Source organism: Anas platyrhynchos, chromosome 1, assembly GCF_047663525.1.
Source record: "Anas platyrhynchos isolate ZD024472 breed Pekin duck chromosome 1, IASCAAS_PekinDuck_T2T, whole genome shotgun sequence".
Lineage (NCBI taxonomy): Eukaryota > Metazoa > Chordata > Aves > Anseriformes > Anatidae > Anas > Anas platyrhynchos.
In genome coordinates, this window is record NC_092587.1 from 22,214,865 (window position 1) to 22,236,157 (window position 21,293).

Sequence of the window (21,293 nt, forward strand, 5' to 3'; positions counted from 1 at the left end):
GGCAGGAGAGTATCTCTTCTTGGCATGCATCAAGGGGTTTTGACAGCATGGCCCCAGTAGACTGACTAGTGGCAGAGGCTCTTTATTTCAGGCAAGCACTAAATTTTGCATTGGAAAACTGGGTGATCTGGCAAGATAGAGTATTTAATCTGGAATAGCCCAACAAAGCAGTAAAGGGAAAACCAACCTCTTTTGTCTGGCCACCATTTTGCAGGCTGCAGACTGCATTCCAGCACACTGATTCAAGTTCACTGAAAGGAAAGCTACTAGTAACTCATTGCATTTGTCTGAAAGGACACAAAGTGTTGGTCCATTTATTTAGATGCATTGGAACCGTAACTAACAAATTTAGTGATTTTATTTTATTTTAATGACAGAAAATCATTATTTAGTAACTGGTAATTGTGCAGTCATGTTCCTTTTAGCACGCAACTGCTCTCTGTCACTTAGTTATATAATTACAGGTATTAATTACAGTTTGAAAGTAGATAAAACAAAAGTGTCTTTTTAAAAAAAGAGGTGGGGGAGGGAGGGAGGAGGAAAACTGCCTTTTAGTCCTTACACTTAATTGAGTTGGTTTTCCTCCAGAGATGGAATGTCCTATTTAATCATTACAGCAGATGTGCAATGACAATCTGAATATATAGGAATGCAAACCAAAGAGATTTTCTGTTTAAAACATTGGCAGCATCTTAAAAATATGCAATCTGTTGAATTCTGGGTTGGCTTTTGCACTGGAAAAACAATACTGAAGAGGCTTTACTTTATATTAATAATTAACATTTGTAAAATGCCTTGAGGATATAACCTCTTAATTTGTATAAGGTAGTCAACTAAAATATACCATGTAAAATACACACTGTTAATTGAGCTGACCTGAATCCCATGTACTTTACACGAGTTTCACCATATTTTATCATTTTGCTTTGAATACTAATTTGTTATTGATATCATTATTTAGGCTGTTTAAATAGCCATAATTTGCAAATTAGAGCACATTAAAGCAAATTAAAGCAAATTAAAATATAGTCTCTGTCTCAGTCTTCTTTTTTTAGTTCAAAGACAGAACATGGAAGGTCAAGATGTCAAGGAGATACCACAGAGAGAAAGGAAAAAAAAAATTAAATCATTAGGTAGTTCAGAAACACTTCTCAATTATTACTAGCTAGTAGTTCAGTAGCTACTAGTTCAGTAGCATTTCCTATTTATACTACTATTATTCAAGTTCTGACTGGAAAAAGACTTCTGTAGCTAGATAAAGACACGAGACACTGCTTTGAGGAGGTTGGATTGGAGACCTGAGGTCCCTTCTGACCTGAATTGACTCTACTAGTAAGTGAAGCAAAATATATATTTTTTCCTACTTTTATTTTTTTTTTTCCTAAAAAAAGATCTGGATTTTTGTATGTTTCTGTGGATTTTCAGTACAAGAAAAATTCAGTTGGTGATCTGGAACAAAGACTCCTTTTAACGCTGAGAATACTTACGGAATGGATAAAGTATTTCCCTCTCAGCAGCAATGTGGAGACACTCTTGCAGAAAAAAAAAAAAAAAAAAAAAAGTAGATCAAGAGGTACTGCAGCTGTTTAAATGTTAGGGGGCAATTTTACATCATCTATTCATAGATCAGGCCAATATATTGTCAAGTTTAGAGTTCAGTTCTGAAGAGTAGGAAAGTGAGATCTCTTAGATATGCCTCACATTATGCTTGAATCTATTTCTATTCTGTCCTTTTAGACATTATCTTTGCAGGCTGACAATAAATCTCTCCTTCTCCTGTGGCAGATAATAACAGTGATTATATAGGAAGTATCCCATATCTCTAAAGGGAAGCGCACTGACTTATCTTTTCTGTATGATGTTACCAAAGCAGAAGAAGGTGGATATGTGCAGATCCCAGTGTGTCAGATTCACCTTGTATGATTAACTGCATTTTGGACAGTGATGTAAATTCAGTCACTCATACTTCACCTGGATACTATCAGACAAGGCACACAGGAGTCAGGCCTGAATCACTCACAAACACACCTTGGTACTTTTTCTGCAGTGTATTTTAGACACTTCTACTGCCACATACCATCCACACACAAGTTCCTTTTTTCTGGTATTGCCCCACGAAATACTAACATGTTAGGTTTTCATAGGGTTAAAAATCTTTTCAGTTATGAATGACAGAGGAAAAGTAGAGCTCAGATGCTGACACCAGACAGATTCTAATGCTAAACCTAAATCTAGTAAAAGGTACAGCATTACCTGTTAATGACATTATACCTGGTGAGGGTTCAGATAAACATAATTTTCAATATTAACACAGAAAAATTGTGGAAGGACTGCATTGTGTTATTATCCAGTAGAAACTAATTGAATCCCCACCAGAGAGTGTTGCAGATGATTTTTGATTATTTGTTTCTTAAATGTTGGGTGGCAGAACAATTTAAAAAAGAAGGATTCATCCTGAGCACAGAAAGAGCAACAGTAAGATGGTAGGTAGAAGGAGGGTTTCTATTTATGCACGTGTAGGACTGAGAGAGGAGATACATATGCCATTACTGTTTTATCTTGTTGCTCTTCAAGGATCCTCTTCTGAGATACCTCAGAGATAGCCCTCTAAGATATCTTCATACTGCACATTTCACTGTGAGTCAGCAAAATGCTGCCTTGCCATGCGAATTCTCCAGGTAGTAAAGCTGAGATGAAAAAGCAATTTAAATGTTGTTCAAGTTCCCACATAAAAATATTTTTGTTAGAGGTCTATGCCATAAATATCTGGTTACCTGGTGAAGAAACTGAGAACAGTCTGTAGGTTACAGAGAACTTTCAGAGACAGATGAGGGGTTTGGGAAATAGTTTGCTAAGCGCTATTCAAATCACTCTGTGGTTCTCATGCTGAATTTTGATATAAGTAAACACAATGGTAATCAAATTAATGTTTTTCTTTTGGATGTTGGGGACCATTACAATATGATACCTTTCCACATAAAGTGGACCCCTGACAAGTACCAAGTCAGACCATTGTCTGATCATATTTTTGAGACTGCATTTCCCCATTTCATCCCTCACCCAGAAAAGTTTTCACACAAAGTAAATGCAGGCATGCACTTTAGATGAGAAATGTAGAACTCTGAACAGATATTGGTTCAGATGATGAAGTGTCAGGTCTCCGTGGCATTATATGACATTATATATAAAGTAGAGGTCCGTGCAACCAAAATAAATGAGACAATTTAGGTCACAGTGCAAACAGCTGGATCGAACTCTGTGGTGGAATGGCAGGATTGGCCTTGAAAGGAAGTATTGTTAGTCTGAAATTATATAACTGATAACGTTTCTTGTCTCATGACAAGCTGCTGTACCTGCTATGAGCTTTTATAGGGTCATAAAACAGTCCTGCAGGAACAGAATCACAGAATTGGCTGAGGTTGGAAGGAACCTCTGGAGTTCATCTGGTCCAATTCTATTCAAGCAGGGCCATCTACATCTGGTTGCCCAGGAACATGTCCAGATGGTTTTTGAAGATCTCCAAGAAGAGAGACCTCTGGGCAATCTCTGTTTCCATGCATAACCCTTATTTGATAGTTGCAGCTGCTTGATAGGTGTTAAGATTGGTTATATCTGATAACTTGAGCTATTGAGTAACAATATATCTTGGTATTGTAATGAAAATGTGTCAAAGGAGTGATAGGGAGGCAAAAGGGCAAGCTAAAATTACAAGACTTCACAAGGCTATGCTATTGATGTAATTTGATGGAAGAAATGAAGATACATTTGTTCTGATATACCTTTTGTTCCCTTGGTAAATCTGCTCTTGGAAAAATATGAAATAGTGGTAAGCTTTTATCAGGTCTGCTGTCTAGGAAGAACACAGAGGAGGTTGTCCATAATAACAATACATTATCGAACAGGGCTTATAGGAAACAGATAGGCTTTTGCATAGCCTACAGGAGGTGATTGTTCTTCCTTTTCCCTTCTAAGCCAGTATTCTTAGGTCATTTGATATGATAGCTGCAAAGGTGGGGGGAGGAAAGAGCTGAGATTTTGCATATATGTATCAATCTGAGCTCAAAGAAACTGCCAAAGTGAAATTCAGGGGAAGTAAAGCCACATCACTAGAAACAGTGATTAAAACTAAGTGACTAGAAGTGACCAGAAATGACTAAGTGACTCATTTCTAGTGACATCACTAGAAACAGTGATTAAAAAGCGACTAAAAGCAGTGTTTTTAATCCACACAGACAAATCTGGACAGGTTCATAAAGCAAGCATATGCTATCGTGGAGGGACACATGATGGCCCAAAGCAATGTTCTGCTTGCTAAACTGCTTAGACTCTCATAGTTTCTACTGAATCACTGCCTTCTGCTGTTTGATGTATTTTTGATATTTCTTATGTATAATTAGATAATAAATTGTGTGGAGCAGAGACAGTACCTGTGTTCTGTGATCCTGTACTTCTAGTGTGGACAATGTTGCCTAAGAATTTTTAATTTGCTACTGTGCATATTAGACTTTTGATTAAGATGACCATTTTCAATGTGTATCAGATTTTTTCATATGTAGTTGGTGGTTCATCAGCATTTCAGCAGTAGTGTAATAGTAGTTTCATGTTTCACTCACATGAAAGATATGAGGGGAAATATGTTACAGACTCCTGTATTCTGGGTACCTCTAACAGTTCATAAGCTAACCACTCATAAATAGTTTTTGTTGGTGGTGGTGGTGGTGGTGTGTTTTTTTTTTTTCTTTTCTTTTCTCCTTCAGTTTCCATTCTGTCCTTAAACTTTTCCAGGTCACTTTTTCCACCACCAGGAATCACCGTCCTCTGCTTCGGTTTTGGTGATCCAGATTATGATTTTTGTCTTGGATTGTAAAACACTATAGGCTATTTCAAAAGTCTTACTTGAAAAGTCTTTAGAAGTCCTTTTCTGAACATTCTTTTGAAGTGGACTCAGAAAGGGATATGGGTTAGAAACATAGCATCATAGAATCATGTAGGTTGGAAAAGACCTTCAGGATCATCAAGTCTAACCAAGAACCTGACCTAACAAGTCCCATCACTAAACCATATCTGTTAGTGCCACATCTATATGTTTCTTTAATTTCCAGGGACTAGGACTCCACCACTTCCCTGGGCAGCCCGTTACAATGCTTGACCAATGCTGCATGAAGAAATTCTTCCTAATATCTAATATGAACCTCCCCTGGTGCAACTTGAGACTTTTGGTGCAACTTTCCTCATTTTCTATCACCTGTCTCCTGAGAAAGGAGACTGATACCCTCCTCGCTGCAACCTCCTTTCAAGTAGTTGTAGAGAGCAATGAGGTCTCCTTCGGCCTTCTTTTCTCCAGACTAAACAACCCCAATTCCCTCAGTCATTCCTCATGCATCTTCACCAGCTTCGTTGTTCTTCTTTGCATATGTTCAAGCAACTCAATATCTTTCTTGTAGTGAGGGGCCCAAAACTGAGCACAATATTTGAGGTATAGTTTTACCAGTGCCACGTACATGGGGACCTTTACTTTCCTAGTCCTGCTGGCCACGCTGTTTCTGATGCAAGCTACAATGTCATTGGCCTTGGCCACCTGGGCACACTGGGTTAGATGCAGCACAGAATGTATAGTGCATAACATACCCTCTGCACTGCAGCTAGGAACTTCTAACATCCAGTTCAAATTAGTATGAGTTCCTTCCTGATTTAGAACTAGGTAAGGAATTCGCAATGGTCTCCTGCAATGAATAAAATCTGACAGAAAAATGTTACTAAAGCTGTGTCATAATGAATTATGGAATAAAAATTTCAGAGTACCAGTGCAAGTAAATAGTCAGGTGGAACTTGTATACATTAGTAGTAAGAGGGGAAAATATTTTTATAATGCACATATTTCAAAGTCTGATTTTGGCTGCTTATACCAATGCTGGCTTATCTTTTCTTCTAAAAAATGGGAGAGAAAATTAATGAAGAAATAATTTTATTAGCTTACATGTTTTGGTCAGTTCACCACTGGGAGCAATTCACTGATGTCAAGGGAGGAACTATCTGTGGATTCATCCCGCTGTCATTAAACTTATTCTGACATAAGGGATGAATTTAACAAACATTTCTAGATAAGGCTAGTACTTGAGTACAGCCATTGTAAGATTTCTGTTAACTAATTGCAATTGAAATGCGTGCTAAGGGCTGAAGGGACTTGTTTGATTGTTTGTTTTTCTTTTTGTCATTCCATTTTAGCTGCTTCCTTGCTCATTACATTGTTCCCATTAGCATAATGTATTGGTTGTGTTTGCACAGCTTTTTCTGCCAAAGGCTGCCCTGCCATTGGGGTAACCAGCTGTTACTTATTTAAGTCTCCATCATTTTGTATGACAGAGTAACTTAATTATGCCCTGCTTGAAGATGCTAAATAAAATTATCTTCTGAACAAGTGTACTTCATTTAGTATTTGTCTCTATCAGGTACTTGAACTCTGACACATAAGCCATATGCATTAAATAAACAAATACATTCTAAACCTAAACCTACAGGCTCTAACACTAATAAAGTGTTAGAGGTTGTTTTAACAGTATTCCTGGAGCACAGCTCTCAGCTCTCTCTTTAGCTAAGGTATAATACATATTCGAATCACTTCAGAAAAAAAAAAAAAAAAAAAAAAAAAAAAAAAAAAAGATTAAAATGTAGCTGATAAACCAGCAGCTAAGGTTAAACTTCTGCCATGTATTTTTTTTTTTTTTTTCAGTTTTTAGGAAATAGATCTTCAGTCAGTATTGGTCATTAAAAAAGGCAGGTTTGTAATACTCTGCAAATTTCAAATCCACTCTGCTATATATATTTTAACTCTAAAAGTGTTTCAGTTAAAAACAATGTTTCTGTGTTGTGAGAAATCATTTCATTTTTAGTTTAAACCTAGAGTATGAATTAAATACAAGCTACATGTTTTTATTTTTTTCTTTTTCCTGGTAAAATCTCCATGTAGTTCTCTATAAAACAGCCTTTTTTTTTTTTTTTTTTTTTTTCGTTTTGCATTTTCATCACTATACAATTATGCATATGAAAGTAACAATTTCAGGGTTGCCAACTGGCTTCTAGAGTTTTAGGTGTTCCAAAATGTCAGCTCCCATATTTTCAAATGGATTATAGTTGAAGATGTGCCAATCTACATGAATTTATTTTGAATATTTGTCCACCTGCCACATTTGGTAGTTGATTTAGCCTTTGGGCAGATACAATCTGCATTTAATGTAGATACCTGAAGAATGAATTAAAAATTCTGTTTTGTAAGAAATACACTTCCCTCAGAATTATAATAGTGCAAATTTAAAATGATTTTCTAAACTGTGCTACATCCTGTATAGTAATGTAAATCAGAATGCATTTGACCAAAGACAATTAGGATTTCTAATGTGTGTGTGACTGATTTACAGACTGGAGTACATCTGTGGTAGAAAATCTTTGGCAATCGTAAAATAAAATAATATTTTTATTAAATAAAAAATATCAAGCTGTAGCCCACCAAAAATGACTTCCTAAAAGGAAAAGGGCACAGGCTTTGTAATAATGTGTCTGTTATTGTTCTTGCGATGTAACTGGACTTGTGTCCTGAGCCTGTGCTAGTTGTTATAACAACTGTCCAGCACTTAGAAGACTATTGCCTAATTTGTATCAGTTTATGTCTCTGAATATTGAATAAATTGAAGGTCTAATTGAAGGTCTGTTAGCCTCTGAATAACAAACAATGGGACTTGGGCTGAAAACATTGGGATGAATCTGTAGGGCTTAGGAACCAAAGGATAAAGGGTATTGACCACTGGAGAAAAGGGATTGATACTGGAAAGTTTAATATAACAGTTTTAGCTATATTGTTAATGGCTATATTGTTATATAGCCAAAAAAATATGTATATATTTAGCTATATTGTTAATAACTGTAATAATTAAACAATTTGGACAGTAAATGTTAGTAACATTATAAATAGATTATTAATAATGTTTGCTGTAATTTTGATTAGGCTGTTAAGATTTTAGTTAGACTAACAATAAATTCGTTGCTTAGCATTTTACCTCTAAGAAAATCTTAAGTGTAACACAATAAAAATCTTACTCTACACTATGTTGAATATTCAATAAACATATAACAGAACAATTAATATTAAATAATCTCCTTCTTCAAGTTTTCTATGCAATGAATAATTTTTTCTGATATTTATTGTTGACATATATTTAAATGATATTTGGAGATAACTTTCTCCAATTTACCTTTTGGAGTTCAGCACTCCTGAATGCCAGGACTGACATATATATTACAACAGATATACTAAAGATTAGTCTTTGATTGGTGATTGACTATGGTGACTTTATTTATACCAAGGCTGATGAGATGAATGGATTACAGGGCCCTTGAAAAACCAAAATACTTCAGTAAATTGGGGTGATGGGTTATACATAAGCTGTATGGTACTGTGATATCTTAAAAGAAAACAGAATCAAATTACCTACAGATATTTTAAATGAGTTTAAGGGTCTGTAAGACAGTGCATAACATCTTGTATGATGCCTATGTCCTGAGCTTTGAAGGATTGACTGTAGTGCAGAAGCAGAGCTTAGTTTATTGGTGTTCTAAATAAAACACTGTAAAAAAGTTGTAGAAAAGTAAAGCTGAACAATGACTTTTTTTTTTTTAATTCATTACCAATTAGCAGAATATTTAATAATTGCAATGCTTATTTCATTCTTATCTTCTATATCTCTTTCTATAAAACAGCAACATTTCTGATGCCAATGTTCTGTGATGTTATCTGTAAAGCCACAGTCTAGGTCTACAGGGGTTATGTGTTGTCAGAAACCTTTTGCAAATGTAGAAATTACAGAAGCATTTGAAACATGAAACAAAGGGAAAGGAAAGGAACTAACTCCAGGAATTAAAGCAGGCAAAAATCTAATGTTGGGGAATTTTATGGTAAAGATGACATGCTGATAGTAATTACAACTGTCAGTAATATCCTTCCTGTTGAGAAGGTGGTGTTAATGTGGACATCGTCTTCTGTTTTGCCCTGTTACTTTCTATCTAAATTGGTTATGATTCATTGCCAAGAAGCTAGTTGGCACAGTCTGGCTAGGCTGATAGTATTAAAAATGTAATCTCACAGTAAGAACAGAGAAGATATATCATTACCTACTGGGAATAGTCTTGAACTGTAGGCAGACTCCTAGGAATAGTTTGGGAGACTGTGATTTGGTTCAGGCCAGGGATCGTTCAGGTTGGTAGTGCAAATAGTCTACACACACACAGATAACAGTGCAGACAGTAAAGTCCTAGCACGCAGGTCTATACCTTAGTATGGTTTTATTTACTGCTGTAGACATAGTGTAGAGTATTGTAGAGTACTGTTTGCTTCCTAGACCTAGAGATCACCTATTTCTCTTTTTATTTGATACAGTAAAATGATAACCTGATACCCTCTACCTGATACCCAAAGGAATCATGTCTTGTTAGGAAATTAGATGAAGAAATATACAGAGTTGGACAACCATTATTGGCCCAATGAGAAGTTGTTCCCAAATTGCAGGAAAGGTTATCCAAACTTGGTGAAGTGAATATCATCAACTTCCCAGTATCTGAATTCCAGGTATTTTCTATGTTTAGGATAGATCTAACACTATGATAAAAGTAGGTGTTGAAAAGTCACTGGAAAGTGTTTGGAAGAACTAAGGTTAATTTTAGGCATGCGATGAAAAAGCACTTTGGAGGGGAATATATGCAATGCAAGCTTTACAACATGCAGATGTTGAACATATCTTGAACATATTGTTTCCAATGAGTGGTTGACAGATCGTTTGTACATTTAAAAATAATAAAATGCCAAAACAAACAAACAAACAAACAAACAAACAAACAAGACCTAGTAAAGTCATTTCCATCTTTACATAAAATATTTTATGGGTAGAAAAAGAATCTTTATAGATATTGCTGGAAAGGTCAAAATTAAACTTAAATTGGAGAAACTCAACTTTACCATAATTCAGTTCTTGAAATGCAGCTATATTTATGTTCCACTGAGGCCACAAGCTTTCATAGCTCTTCTAACATATTATGAAAGTTCATATTTTTAAAGATGACAAGCATTCACTTTGAAATCAGTCATTAGATCTTTTCTTTCTCTTAAAATTTCTGAAAACAACTGAAATGTACAAATAAAAATAAAGAGGATTTGTTTTCTCTTTTTTTTTTTTTTCTTTCTTTTTTTTTTTTTTTTTTCTGCAAGGTACAGAATCACAGTCTATGTTTACTGCTTGAGATAATACCCTAATGAATGTGTTACTTCCATGTTTGTGAAAAGGCTTTGACTTTCTTTTGCAGCCTCATTTTAATTGATATTTTGGTAAGGAATATTTTTAAAAGGTTAAAAAGATATATATGTTAAGTAGTTTTCTATGTTTTCTAACTAAGCAAATGTTTGAATAAGACTCACTGCATGAAGTTTGTCCTATACCTGGAAAATAATCATGTTATGTCAACATGAGTAAAACAATGATGACTGACTTGTACCTGCAATGTTTTTCCTCAAGAAAATATGAATTTTCTTCCCACAGGTCCAGACGGGAAAGTATGTTGGGCAGTGAAAAGAATAAAAAATATGTAGGTGTAAGCTTATGGGGATGCAGGTTCTGCAGAGAAGTATGAATCCTTTTGTTAGTTATTGGCTGCTTGCCAACATTGTTACCTCCCTTTTGTAGTGTTTCCAGGCTTCTAATGTATCTGCCTGCAGTGAGCCTTTTCCGTGTTGATTCTTGGTGTGGAATTAATTCCATGGTGTTTCTTTCTGGTTTGTGAGCACAACTGTGAAACCGTAAGTGTTGTCATCCAATCAACTCTTTAGTAAGCAGCAACACATGCAAAAGCAATTTTCATGTTATGGCATGCTCACTTTAAGAGAGGGACTTTTTTTTTTTTTTTTTTCCTAAGCACTCTAAATTCTGCAGTGAAGGAAAACTGGCTACCAATGCTTGTGTTTTACTGAGACTGCAAATACCTTTGCTGTCTCCACTACAAACTGAGAGACATTTTTGCTGTCTTTCCCAATTTGTGGCATGCATGCAGATAGATGGCATATATCGTTATTGTATCGTGTATCATTTATCTTCTGGCTATGAATGATCTAGTAGATGATTCCAACAGCTGGGAGTTAGGGCAAGAGTGGTGGGAGAGACTGATAGCTAAAATCCCTTAAGGGAAATAATGCTTACTAGAGTTCTGGCCTTAAAAAATGAAACTGGTTGAAGTGGACGAGAAGATTCATAGAAGAGACATGAAGTATTTGATAACAAAGATAAGGGAAAAATGAAATTATAATTTCATCTTCTGCTCTGTTACTGTCAGTGTAGGACACATTCAAGAGTGCCTATCTGGATATATCTGTCTCAGCAGGGTTTTTCAGATTCCAGTGTTCAGTACTGAGGCTGTTTCTTTAATCTGTTCTTCTAAAGGGCAAATTGTATAGTTAGCCAGTAAGAGACATTAGACTAGCTGCATCTTTTAAACACCCACTTCTTTTTGGAGTGCAAGTAGCTGATTTGGATCTATGTTAGGCACACAGATAGCTTGCGTTATATCTCTGTAGCTGAGCACTCACTCAGTACTGGACTTGTTCATCTGTTATAACTACTAGCAGTCAGAGAATTTCTACCAAAGTGGAAAACAGATTCAGTTCACTCAAAAAATCAAAATAACCATATCTCCCACATCTCTAGGGTATACCGTTAAAATCAGATTTGGGAACAGGCTAGGTGAAAGGTACCCTCTATTTGACCTACTAAAACTGAGTAGAAAGGAAAAATATGTAGATTAAGAAAAACGGGAAGCCTGAAGGAAGCTAGAATATAATCTTATGTGTGAAAATAGGGGAGGATTCAAACCAAGGAAGCAAACTGGACAAAAAATATGACATTACCACTATTTTTGATCTCTAATGAAAGTGGTTGAGCTCATTTCATGCTATGTGCATGACATTGCCTCTGCAAGCACCATGCGGATGGGAGACATGGGTGATATTTCAATTCTAAGTAGTTAGGCCTAGCTGAGAGGTAGTCACTCAGTTACCTGAATTCAGACACTTTGGTGCACACACCAGATTTGATGCATAAACTTTTTTTCAGGTCACCAAGGAGGCAAAACAGTTTCAAGTACTTCCAAATAAAGGAAGTAATTTTGAAATGTACATATTTTCTAATATTCTTTTTGACTACCCCAGTGTTTCCTATGTAATGTTTTAAGTTTCAATAGGCAGGAGATAGTTAGTCCTAGAAGACATGTTAGAAAGGTAGAAAATCCCTAGATATCCACACAACCATTATCTATTTTAGCTGCCTGAGGCCATCAAAAGCTGTGTCACTAAGTGAGTAAGATCCTTCTGATGGGGAAAATGTGAAAGTCATTTATGAGATAGGAGTGGGGACAGAGGGTCTGGATCATTTATATGAGATGCTTTCTCAGTTATGAGGGTAGAAAACAATACATAAGCCCTGGATCAGTTCTGGAATAGAGGTAGGGTGGTGGATGGAAACAGAAAAGTATTTAGGCCTCAAGTTTTTCCCATAGTGTAAGGGGAAGCAAGATTTGTGTGTGTGTGTGTGTGTGTGTGTGTGCTGCTGTGATTTTAGTTTTCTGTCTTATGTGTTCTGACTGTCAAGAACAAGGAGAACAGATATAGCAGCCTTTGTTATATCTGTGAAAAGCTTTATTGGACAAAAAAAAATGTAGTTCAGAAGGTATTTTAGTGTGAGGAATGCTGAAATGCATTTCTATGTAACCATGAATCTGAATTGTTGTGAGAAAGGGACTTTTATTCTCCTGTAACTTGTAGTTAGCTACCACTGTGAGACTTCTGAAAAAAATAATAATATCAGAATTCATTTTTTGCTACTTTTGTTGCTGCTTGATTTTCAGAGAAGCCAATTCTCTAAAACTCATAGGCAGTTATGCTCCCAGGATAATAAGAAATATCCATAATGCACAAAAACAAGAAGGTTGTCTTCTTGTCAGGGATAAAATGAGGACAAAAGCCAAACCAAGTGTGAGGCATAGTGTTTGCTAGATTTGGGCTGCAGGAGGGGGGATTGCAAAGACAGGAAGGACTAGATACAGGACATGTTCCTGTCCTGTATTCAGACTATCATCCTGAAACTGGCCATTTAAAAAGAAGTAGAAAGAGTAATTGGCCCAGACTGTTTAGTAATTGGAGTGATTGACAACTAGTCTCCAGCTGAGTATGCAATTTCACTGGAGTAAAAAGTCAGGTTAATATACATACCACACACAATGTGTAAGTACATGTTCAAAGCCTTCCTTTCAAGGTCTAGAAAGTTTCTTAAAGTCATTCTTTCTCATAAGTTTCATTAAATAGTATGTAGTAAGGGCAATCCACGCAAAACAGGGTCCATGAGGCCTAAAATCTCTAAAAATTGTATTCACTGTTTGAAAATTTTCTGTCAGAAAATTCCCTACTTGCTCTAGAGTTAATTCTTCAATGACTAGCAGATGGTTAAAAAATACTGTCACCATTATCAATAAACCTCATTGTATGTGAACTGTAATCTGCAACATGAAAGAACCTGTGATTTAGGTATTTTTCAAACAGGCCTTTGTGCTGGTCATTTCAACCGAATCCACAGAAACTAAATTAAACATAATGATATAAAATACCTGCATGTAAAATACCTGCACAAAGTGTACTGAAATCGATGGGCATTCATTATTGTGGTGAATGCATGGTCAGATTTAGAACTGATTCACTTATAAGATTTAGTTGTATGGAAACCTTCAGGAAGAGATTGTTCCTCTTTGGTATTTATTTGTAAGAGCTTGGCATTGTGGACCTTCTCAAAAAGGCCTTCTCCAAAAAGGCCCACACCATGATGCAAATACTTGTTGCTAATATAGCCAGTGCTATTATATGAATGTATGTTTTTTACTCTATAACATCCAGAGGATCTTTATCCTTTTTTATCCTCTGATACTTATATTGAACCATAAGAGAAAAAAAAGAACTTATGGGTCAGGTATTGTCTTTAGACTTACAAAATTATTTCAATGTCAGGCACAGTTAGAGGATCGCCAGGTGATGCTCAGCTAGTCAATTAATAGCCACGGGTTTGATTTTCAAAACTAGTAAGGCTTCAGAAAAACACTTTTTATGTTTAATGGAATTTTCATATACATTACAGTTTGTTAAAGGTCTTACTTGCATTGATTTCAGATTTGCGAATTCTGTTAGGAAATACGTGCATCTTTAGGAAACAAAATATCTTTACTTTTAGACACCACTTAACGCAACACTTTACTCTAAAAGCCAATGTTGTACCAGTTCAATTGGAGATCAACTTATTTGGTTCAGAGGGAAAAAGATAGATCGTAGGTACTGTCTGCATGTGAGTGTGCATCTGCAAAGAGGTCCTTCTATGGAAGTCTGAAAAAAACTGCCTATTAATGTAACTGTGAGAAGTTGTCCTTAGAAACACTCATGCAAAATGATGGTCAGGATCTGCTTTCAGGCACACAACTGTCAATTTGGAAATTGAAAGGAACACAGCTATTTCACTGATGTGAGAAATGACTCCATAGTATATATTTCCTGATGTATTATCTCGATGTGTTATTGAAAAGAAGAGAGATATTGCCCCTATAACATTCCTCAACACAAGAGGAAATCCTGTTTGTCTTTTCAGTCTCGTGCTCTCCCTGGAACCAGGTTCATCATCATATAAATTTTGAAGCGTTCTCCATCTTTTCTTAAAGAGTAGATGTGTCCTTGCCTCATTTTGTGAGAATTTTGGGCAGTTTACTGTATAATCATTCTTATGCTTTGCAAAGTGGTTCACAGTGAGAGTCCACCCTTTGGAAATACATTTGTCACATTTCTCAGCTAATGGTGCTTTAAGTAAGAACACAGTTTGTTTGTGATCTCTAGGGAGAAAGTAATGGAATAACTTTGTATATGAAAATACATTTAAAAATGTTCAGCTTAATGGTGACTGCATACCAGTATATAATATATGTACTTTTCTCCTTAAGGCAAAGTTATCTCCAGCTTAAAGTGATAGTATTGGCTAGTGCTTAAAATCATGCTTGACAACTAAGTCAGTGTCTGCCAAGACAATGAGCAGGTTTTACTTCATAATTGTTTTTTTATGAGAATTAAGTTTAATAAATATTATGTTATTTCTAGTGCCTACTTTTAAGGTTAAAACAATCAATCAATCTATCAAAGAAACAAAAACATAAAGCAGCCACTGAATCATAGAATCACAGAATAGTTTGGTTTGGAAGGAACCTTAAGATCATCAAGTTCCAACCCCACGCCCCCACAGGGACACCTCCCACTAGACCAGGTTGCTCAAAGCCCCATCCAGCCTGCCTTTAAACATTTCCAGGGATGGGGCATCCACAGCTTCTCCAGGCAACCTGTGCTTGTGCCTCACCACCTTTTGAGTATAGAATTTCCTCCTATTGTCTAATCTAAATCTACTTTCTTTTAATTTGAAGCCATTATTCCTTGTCCTGTCATTGAAATCCCTGGTAAAGACTCTCTCCAGCTTTCTTGTAGGCCCCCCTTAGGTACTAGAAGACTGTCTGGAGACTCCCTGGAGACTCCTGGGTCTCCCTGGAGCCCTCTCTTCTCCAGGCTGAACAATCTCCCTCAGCCAGTCTTCGTAGGAGTTGTGCTCCTTGATCATTTTTGTGGCCCTTTTCTGGAAGGGCTTTAATAGGTCCATGTCCTTCTTGGACCTTGGGGCCCCAGAGCTGAATGCAGTACTCTTTGTGGGGTCTCCCGAGAGCAGAACATAGGGGGAGAATCACCTCCCTTGACCTGCTGGCCATGCTTCTTTTGATGCAGTCCAGAATATGGTTGGCTTTCTGGGCTTCAGGCTCAGTTTGCTGACTCACACTGAGCTTCTCATCAACCAGCATCCCCAGGTCCTTCTCCGCGAGGCTGCTCTCAATGCAGATGGTATTTGTGTCTGGGATTGCTGCAATCCAGCTGCAGGACCTTGCACTTAGCCATGTTGAACTTCATGAGGTTTGCACAAGCCCACCTTTCAAGCCATACTTGACACTAATTAAAGGCAACCAAAGTCAAGGGTCTTTCTGATGTATGTATAAAAAAGGAAGAATGTTATTATTTCTGTTTTTTGGCTAGTATTTTTAAGATAATTATTTTATTTGCCTTCATATGTTAAACCAATATAACAATGATTTTTATGTTGTTTCTTTCCTTCCCCAGATGTACATCCAGACAACAACACTTACTGTCTCCATGAGCTTAAGTGCTTCTGTGTCTCTGGGCATGCTCTACATGCCCAAGGTTTATATTATCATTTTTCATCCAGAGCAGAATGTTCAAAAACGGAAGAGAAGCTTCAAGGCGGTAGTGACAGCTGCCACAATGCAAAGCAAACTGACCCAAAAAGGAAATGACAGACCAAATGGAGAGGTCAAAACTGAACTATGCGAAAGTCTTGAAACCAACAGTAAGTCATCTGTAGACTTTCCCATGGTCAAGAGTGGCAGCACTTCCTAATAGATGTACGTTTACAGGAATGCATTTTATTTTAATAATTAACTTTATTCTTTTCATTGTTTGGTATGCATGAATCCAGAGAATTAATGTACTGCTGAATGCAGGAATGCCTAGAGTTGTTTCTAACAAATTGATTTTCATAGGTAATAAGAGGTTAGGTAAGGCTAGGTAAAAAAATAAATTAAAAAAATCACGAGCAAATTTTGAAAAGCCACATCTTTAAAAAAAATAAATAATCATCTGTTTTAAATAAAGCTAATTTGCTGTGTTGTCCATTGATTTGTCAGCTTTTACAGTATGTCCTGTCAATTCATAAGGTGTATTATTGGTCATCACTGTATATTCAAAACTCAAAGGCTCATGAAAACATACAGGAAAGTTAACATGGTTTTTATTTTGCAGTTAGATATAGGAGTGAAAATAATCCTTTTTACCTTTCCACCCTAAGTTAATATTTATTGTTCATTTATCACAACTCATGATCGCTAACACTTCCCAGAATAACACTTCCCATCAAAGCATTTCATAGAATCACAGAATGGTTTGTGTTGGAAAGGACCCTTAAAGATCATCTAATTCCACCCCATTGCCATGGACAGGGACATCTTCCACTAGACCAGGTTGCTCAAAGCCCCATCCAGCCTGGCCTTGAACACTTCCAGGGATGGGGCATCCAAAACTTCTCCGAGCAACCTGTGCCTGTGCCTCACCACCATAATAGTAAATAATTTCTTCCTGTTGTCTAAACTAAATCTACCTTCATTAAATTTAAAGCCATTATTCCTTGTCCTATCACTACACTCCCTCGAGCTTTTCTGTAGGCCCCTTAGGTACTAGAAGATTGCTGCCATGAGGTCTACCTGGAGCCTTCTCTTCTCCAGGCTGAACAATCCCAACTCCCTCAGCCTGTCTTCATAGGAGAGGTGCTCCATCCCCTTGACAATTTTTGTGGCCCTACTCTGGATTCATTCTAATACTTCATCTGTTGTGATCCTACTCATCTTGGTACAAATATATGGTAATTCCTATACAACTTAATCATTACATGTTCTGATTTGCCATGGATTATTAATGGGAAGAAGTTCTTTCCTGTGTCAGGAAAGCTCTTGAATTTGCCAGATCTCTAAAATTACACTGGTTTGGAACAGAACAGAGGTTATAGCTTCAATTGCGCTACATGACATACAGACTTATGGTCTGGACTTAATAATAAATACTTACAAGAAAATATTAATAGAACCAATAACTTTACCCCCCAGAGCTTAGTAGTAGTGGAAAATCGGTTATCCATTGAGGAGCTAAAGGACACATGGGGTAGATAGAAGCTGTTACAGTTAAAGACTAATTTTTCAGTCATTTTACTTTTTCATTACTTTCTGATGATGTGGACAGGAGATAGAATAGTACTATTTTACTTGAGCACATTTGGACAAGAAAGTGCCAAGTTTGAAGAAATATGTCATTTCATAAAAATGCAGACCCTCGCTGAATTCAAACAGAGCTTGCCAGGTTGAAGACTATGTAAAAAAATATTCCATAGGTTTACCATTCTGTAGTTGCTTATGCATGGAGGATACTCAGTGCAAACTAATTGTCTTGCTGAGCTCATGGGCCTTCAAAATGTTTATGTCCACCAGACTGAGATATGTGTTTGTACAGCTTCATATTATCGTATATAACAAAAGGCAAAAGGAGAAAGGCAATGAATCTCCTTGTGAGTCACAAAACATCACGGAAATGTGAAGAACTCATTAATCTGTCAAATCTTTAGAAGTCTCCCAAAGAAAATTCAGAAGGGAAAAAGGAGTGTATTTTGCTGAGTTTTCAAAATGAACAACTTCTGAGGAAAAGTCAAAGGAGGGATTACACACTAGGGTGAGAAATAGAGTAGGAAATATAGTCTTGGGTGTCTGATGCTTATCTACTGTGTCTAATTAAGAAATGCTGTGTTTGGTATTCTTTAAACTATGACTATGCATAATTCATAGAAACAGCTGCTGTTGGAAGCAAGTTTGTTTCTCCAGTAGTGTGAGGTACACAGGGTATTTACTGGGCTCTGAACATGATTTTAACAGTAGCACATCGATATAATTTTGAGAGCTCACTAGGAGTATATTCTGACTAGGCTTTGATCCAGGCATCATAATGCTCCAAACACAAAAATTCAGACCCAAGTCATTTGCATTGTCCCTGTATAATCGAGCTTTTGGCCTCAAGATGGGTTTCTCTCTTCTCAACGTGTTCTGTAGCATTTGGATTTGATCAGCTTCCCTCTTTTCTGCCAAAACAGTTATTATCAAAACTTTTGGAAGTTCCTGTGAATTCTCACTGCACAACTCAAAATAACTCATTTTCACTAGTTCAACAGTAACAACTTCTTAACATTGCAAAATGTCTTCTTGTATTGTCTCCATTTGAGGAAGATCTTTTCACGGACAGCATATGAAGCTGATTATGAAAAAGCGAGATATTCTAAGTATTCCAGAAGTGGGTAGTGATTCCTTCCCTTGCCTAAGCACACATGCTGGTAGAGATAATAGTGCTCATAACTAGGTGAGAAATAAGATGAGACAGTCAGTTAATTCCTTTGGCTTCCCATCCAGACACAGCTCTGCTTTCTCTCATTCATCCTCTTTCATGCAAATAACCTCCATTCCATGTTGTCCCCCACATGAATACAGTCACCTTTTTTGTAGAAATACATTCATATTTAGTAGAAAACAAATTGTATTGGGAAACAGAATGAAGAAAAAATATCCAAATGCAATTACAGAAGACATAACAAAGACAACTTTAAATTCATATAGGTCAGCTCCCAGTAATCATCCTAAAATGCTTTAGATCCTCTTTTATTTTATTCTTTTTCTCTTTGTCTCATGCCAACAGCAGTATAGTAACTGGAGCTAGAAAAGAGTGTTCATTCCCAGAAATATTTTGAGCCAAGTTTGTTACTTTTTCTGGCCATCTGAGCTTGCCATAATGTGGTTCATGTTATTACTATGAAATGCTAACAGTCTTAAAGAGCAGGACACCAGCTGCTGAAGCTTTCAGATTCCCACACAGGAACTGTAGGCTTATTACAGTGAACTGTAAAGACACTTGCAATACTTAACAAGTGAAAAAAGTGTTTGGAGATATTAAATTTAACAGATTTTGAACTAGTAGCTACAATAGCTTCTTCTGTTATATTTTTTTTTTTTACAGTGATAGTACTCAGAACTCAGTAGGATAATTTTTGTTTCTTGATCAATCCCAAATTAGTTCTGTCAAAAAATGTTCAAGTTTCAGACATACAATCAAGTTATGGCAAATTAATAAGTTAATCTAAATCAACTGAGGTGAGGTAACAACTTTGTGTGTGTGTGTGTTTTGTGAGCTTCTTGCAAATGTCCTTCCATAATTCAGCTTACTGAGTTGTGATAAATCCTATTATATTGTATCACTGTAGGCTGAGAACATACACATGAAAAGTTATCATGAATTCAGCTGATATGGGATATGTTAAACTAGCTTAACCTTTTTCTTAAACCATTTTTCTAGATTAACCATTTATCTAAGCCTATTTTCAGAGTGAGGGAAAAAAAACAAGCCCTCCTCCTGCCATCATTTTTTTTAATTTTTTTTTTTAACAAATGTGCAGAGTTTGCAGATGTCCATTTATTTGTTATTTCTTAGCTGGGAATAAAATCCTTTTATACTCTCAGGAACTTGGTGCCATTTCAGCAGTCCTATATTTTTCTCAGAAGGAACTTAAGGAGCCAAAGGGAAGAAATAGAATCTTCTCAGAAATCCAGCTGTGGGAGCATGGGAGAGTTCAGATGGGAGCAGTACATCCCATCTGAAAGATCTGAAAGATGTAAATGAGCCTATATTTGTTTCAAGTGTCCCAATACACACAAATAAAGCTATTTCATGTTGGTGCTGTACTACTGCTATCGATCAGAAGACTTATGTGAAAGAATTGCTCAGTGTTCCAAAAGAGGTCCATTCATGAAATAGCTCTTCCAGACACAAAGTTCTTCTGGACGCAATCCCAGAAAAAAAAATTCTCTGGTACACTGGAACTACCTGTGCAAGTGGGAGTAAGAAATATTCAATTTTGCAGCTTCCTTTCAATTATTCATTCCTGTATATAAATTCTTAAGGAAAAAAAGTTCATCTGTAGTGACAGATGAACTACAATGGTCTGGTTCTGTTTTGTCTTACAAAATGAATGCAATATTAGAATCAAATTTATCTGAAATACAAAGAAAATATGAAGCAAGTAGTAAGCATAATTATTTCCACTGCAAAATAGTATTTTGCAGCAATTTTAGTGAAAAGAAGTGCAGGAGAGGGAAACTGTCATTTCTTGGTTTCTATACTTTGCTCTTCCCAAATCATAAGATTGTCAGGATGGATTTAGAAGACAGAATGAAGAACCTATCTAAAAAAATATATAGATAAATAAAATAAAGAAATAAAAAAGAAGAAAAAAAGGGAAAGAAGATATGGGATTAAGATTTAAGAATTCTTAAGAAGAATTAAGATCAAAAAAGACTAAGTCCCCAGTAGTCTCGTTTGCCTTGTACCCAACTGGTTTGCAGTCAGAGAGCCCCCTGTGAGACCTGATATCATCACTTCCCTCTTCCCAGCACTATATTCCTGCCACTATATTAATTACAGACTTGGGTCACATTTTTTATGCCAAAGGATTAGAAGCTGACACAAATTTCCATGTCAAATTCGC

General features: G+C 36.3%; 1 protein-coding gene across 4 annotated transcripts in view; it reads left to right on the forward strand.

The window, feature by feature from the left end:
- Positions 1–21,293, forward strand: part of GRM8 (glutamate metabotropic receptor 8) — a 354,422-nt gene that overhangs the window by 326,258 nt on the left and 6,871 nt on the right. For 3 of the 4 annotated variants that reach the window (XM_038172096.2, XM_038172110.2, XM_038172104.2), the window contains exon 10: positions 16,268–16,514. In XM_038172096.2, the coding sequence (XP_038028024.1) occupies positions 16,268–16,514 (247 nt within the window). Of the gene's footprint in view, positions 1–16,267; positions 16,570–21,293 lie in introns of all 4 variants that reach the window. The other variant, XM_038172100.2, reaches the window with a different exon arrangement.